Source organism: Fragaria vesca, linkage group LG4, assembly GCF_000184155.1.
Source record: "Fragaria vesca subsp. vesca linkage group LG4, FraVesHawaii_1.0, whole genome shotgun sequence".
Classification (NCBI taxonomy): Eukaryota; Viridiplantae; Streptophyta; class Magnoliopsida; order Rosales; family Rosaceae; genus Fragaria; species Fragaria vesca.
The window spans coordinates 11,490,530-11,494,615 of NC_020494.1; the positions used below are offsets into that span (position 1 = coordinate 11,490,530).

General features: G+C 38.3%; 1 protein-coding gene across 1 annotated transcript; it reads left to right on the plus strand.

Annotated features, from left to right (window-relative positions):
• The first annotated feature begins 458 nt into the window (after window positions 1-458).
• LOC101294755 (phylloplanin-like) lies at window positions 459-1,132 on the plus strand. The gene is made up of 2 exons (XM_004298088.1): window positions 459-666; window positions 846-1,132. Exons 1-2 carry the CDS (start codon window positions 459-461, stop codon window positions 1,130-1,132), a joined length of 495 nt encoding a protein of 164 aa, XP_004298136.1.
• Window positions 1,133-4,086: the final 2,954 nt, after the last annotated feature.

Sequence of the window (4,086 nt, forward strand, 5' to 3'; positions counted from 1 at the left end):
ACTACTCTCTCTCTCTCTCTCTCTCTCTCTCTCTCTCTCTCTCTCTCTCTCAAACATTTCGTTTCTAAAAGTGTCCCTTCCTTGTTCCACAAATCCAAAGATTTAAAATCAATATTTATATGGACCCGTTGAACTTTCTCAACACTATGAACCATTGAGCAACTATATGCGCATTGGCAAAACTAAAGTGAAGAAACCAAACTTCCATTGAGATGATCTCTACTTGTATCTTTGTGAGCCAATTTGGCCACAAGCAGCATGGGCGCTTGCTCAACTTGTCTAGTTCTTTGCTGATCTACAATTTAAATGCCTAGAATAAGCAGCAACTTGTCTTCTTGAAGCCCTATAAATTGGTTGCTTGCACACTGCAATACTCATCACCAACGCATCAGTTTAATTGCAGTATAATTAACCTAGCTATAGCAAGAGCAATATTTAGATACTTGCATTCTCGATCAATGGCGCTCTCCAAAAGGACAATGTTGTTTGTGTGCCTCTTGGTTGCTGCAGTGGCAGTAGCTGTTCCGATAGCTCAAGGGCAGACCATCGGAGGCCTCATCGCGACTCTCCTTGGTATCATTCGCGTCCAAGGCGTGGTCTATTGCAGTGTCAATGGCGCTGCCAGTGTTGGGACCAACGGCGCCATTCTTACCCCTCCATTTTCAAGTAAGTTGATTACTAATAGACAACTATTGATTAATTATTAATCAATTGATTGGCTAACCTGATGTTTCCGAGTTGAAAATGAAAAAAATGAGTGTGGATTACGAATAAAAATGTGAATTTCATTCTCCTTATTTCTTTCTTTTACATGCTCGATTTATTTTGAAATCGTATGCAAACAGATGCTACAGTCCAACTACGTTGCGGAGCAGGAAGTGGTACTGTGTTAGAAACTGTGCAAACCAATGCCAAAGGAGAGTTCTCAATCTTGTTAGACATTTCCTTCTATACACTACCCCAAATATTGTCCGGATGCCGTGTTGTGGTTACAACACCACTTGCCAGTTGCAACGCCGCCCTCCCTTCCACTGGATGTCTTACATCGACCTTGACATCACTCGGAAACACCGTTGTTCCCCTCTTGACCACCGTCAATGTCGGTACCGGAGTGTTCAGTGTCTCCGCGTAAACATATCAATTAATCCGTTAATGATATGGCCTAAGGCCTATCTACGTATTTAGTTTTATGCATGGAAATAATCAGTTAAGGTTATGCACCAGTATCCTTACGTAGTACTTGGGATATGTATAGTTCTTTCAACTATTTGTCTTCCACGTAAAGTTAATGGAACTGGAAATTAAGAATTTACATTTTACAACAAGTAATTAATAAAGGCAATGTTGTTTAATTTTCTCGTTAATTATTCTTCTTTGTAGTGAATAATCATACATACTGCATGTTCTTTGTAGTTAATTATGTACCTCATGATAGAACATTTTCTTGCATGAAAAAAATAATCAAAAAATGAAGGTAGGGATAATGGATATTGAAAAAAAAAAAAAAAACAAAAGAATAGAGAGGTCTATTGAGTGAATAAGAGGTAATTAATTTATTGAAATATATGTCAATAAATAATTAAGAGTATGTTAGGAATTTGAAATGAGGTCTAGTGAGCAAATATTTATATTGAAAAGTAAAAAGAACGTGTAGAGAGAATGAGATGTATAAGAGATAATTAATTTATTGAAATATATGTCAATAAATAATTAAGATTATGTTAGGAATTTGAAATGAGGTCTAGTGAACAAATACTTATATTGAAAAGTAAAAAGAATGTGTAGAGAGAATGAGATGTATAATGAGTAAATTAAGAGGTCCAAATAGCCACACTCATAACTAAATCAACTAAGTTTATTCAGTGCAAGTAATGTAACGTTGTAACAATCAACATTGTGTGAGACAATTAAGTCACAAGGAGCATGCGCTCATTGATAAAGTAGTCTAGGGTTCACATCCAAAACCAATTAGCAATGAATGAAGTGACTCAAACCCTTATAAACCCACATGCAATGTCTCATATTCCTAATGTGAGATTGATATCTCAACACTCTTGCCCAAAAATTGTCTAGTTCAGCTTTGGTCTGCAATTTAAACGCCTAGAATAAGCAGCAAACTGTCCTCTTGGACTTGGATCTCTATAAATTGGTTACTTGCACACTGCAATACTCATCATCAAAACATCAGTTTACTTGCAGTCTAATTACTCTAGCGAGCAAGAGTAATATTTTGGCGCCCTCCAAAAGGACAATGTTGTTTATGTGCCTCTTGGTTGCTGCAGTGGCATTAGTTGTTCCGGCAGCTCAAGGGCAAACCACCGGAGGCCTCATCGAGCCTCTTCTTGGTGTCTTTCGCATCCAAGGCATGGTCTTTTGCAGTGCCAATGGCCGTGCCAGTGTCGGGACCAACGACACCATTCGTGCACCAGCATTTGCAAGTAAGCTGATCAGTGATAGACCACGTGGTCTATGATGAATGAATATATCAAGACCAAGCTTGCTAGCATAGATTGTTAATTTGTTGTGGGACAGTTTTTATTCTGGTTCCTGTTTTTTTCGATAAACTATTAGGGTTCCTGTTGTTGCTTAGTCTTTCAACAAAATAATAAAGAAGTGAGAAATGTTGCAAATATGAGTGAATTTCGTTCTCCTTTTTTCTTTATCTTAGCATGCTTGATTTATTTGAAAATCGTATGCAAATAGATACCAAAGTCCAGCTACCTTGCGGATCAGGAAATGGTGTCGTGACTGGAACAGTGAAAACCAAGTCCAACAGAGCGCTTTCATTCGTGTACATTAATTTCCTTCTTTACAGAACGTCAAATTATTGATGGGATGCCGTGTTGTGGTTACAACACCACTTGGCAGTTGCAAGGTCACCTTCCCTCCAACCGGAAGGCTTACATCGACCTTGACATCACTTGGAAACACCACCGTTGGCTCATCAATATTGGTATATCCGGGTTAAATACCATACAACCCCGTTTCAAACAATTTATGTAGTACTTCAAATTTCACCATACAGCGCCTATTTCAGGTTCCCTGGTGCAGCACATGCTGTATATGTTCGAGTTCGAAGTTTTTCAAATATTCGTTTACCCTGGATATTAAGATTATGATCAAGCTACTGCAAATTCGTACGGATGCGCGGAGAGAATAGGCATTGATGATCTCCATTCTGATCCTTTTTGAGTATGGAGAAAAGGAGTTCGTGGATGAGCCACCAAAAGAATGATAGTGGTTTCTGACCTTTGGAGAGAAGAGGCACTCAGAGAGATGCTCCCACTAGCTATAAGTGTCGGCCCCTATATGCTATATATGGCATGAATCCATATTGAGACCAATTGAGGTAGCTGGATATGATAGTTATTAATATCTGATATCTTGCTGTTGCATATGCTAACACTTTCCAGCTACGGTGTGGAGCAGCAAATACTAGTGTACCAAGCTCCGGGAAGGGTGAAAACATTGTGGTTAATTAAATACATCCTTAACATCACTTCGATTTTATCCAAAGTTACCCGAAGTGCAAGGCCGTTGTGATTTTGATAATATATGAGTTATATGACATACCATATCGAATACACATTATACGCGATGACAGACTATATATGTTGTTTTATTTAGTTTTCAAACCAATCTTTTTTCAAAATGATTTGCTGTCTTCACCATCTTCATCAACAGAGTTGCGCTTTACTAGCTCAATAGTTTACAAAAGCCTCAGATGAACTAGAGTAAGTATAAAATTAATAATTGAATAACTAACAAATTTCTTACGACTGCGGCAACTCATCACCCCCTCGTCGTTTTCTTTGGTGTTTCTTCTCTCTTCTCTTCATAGGGTACTTCCAGTTGTGACCAGCATTGAAGAAGCATGAGATTTAGAGCAGAATTCCAAGCTGCTGTAAAGATACCCTCCTCTACCCAGCAATATATTCTACTCTCTCTCTCATTCTGTCTCCCTCTACTACTAAATTGGTTGGTTGGCTATTGTCTCATTTTTAGAAGTTGACTCCTATTTTTCTTGTTTTCCTTTTTAAGGTCGATTGACACTAAAACTGAACTCTTATCTCCAAAATGAAGGGA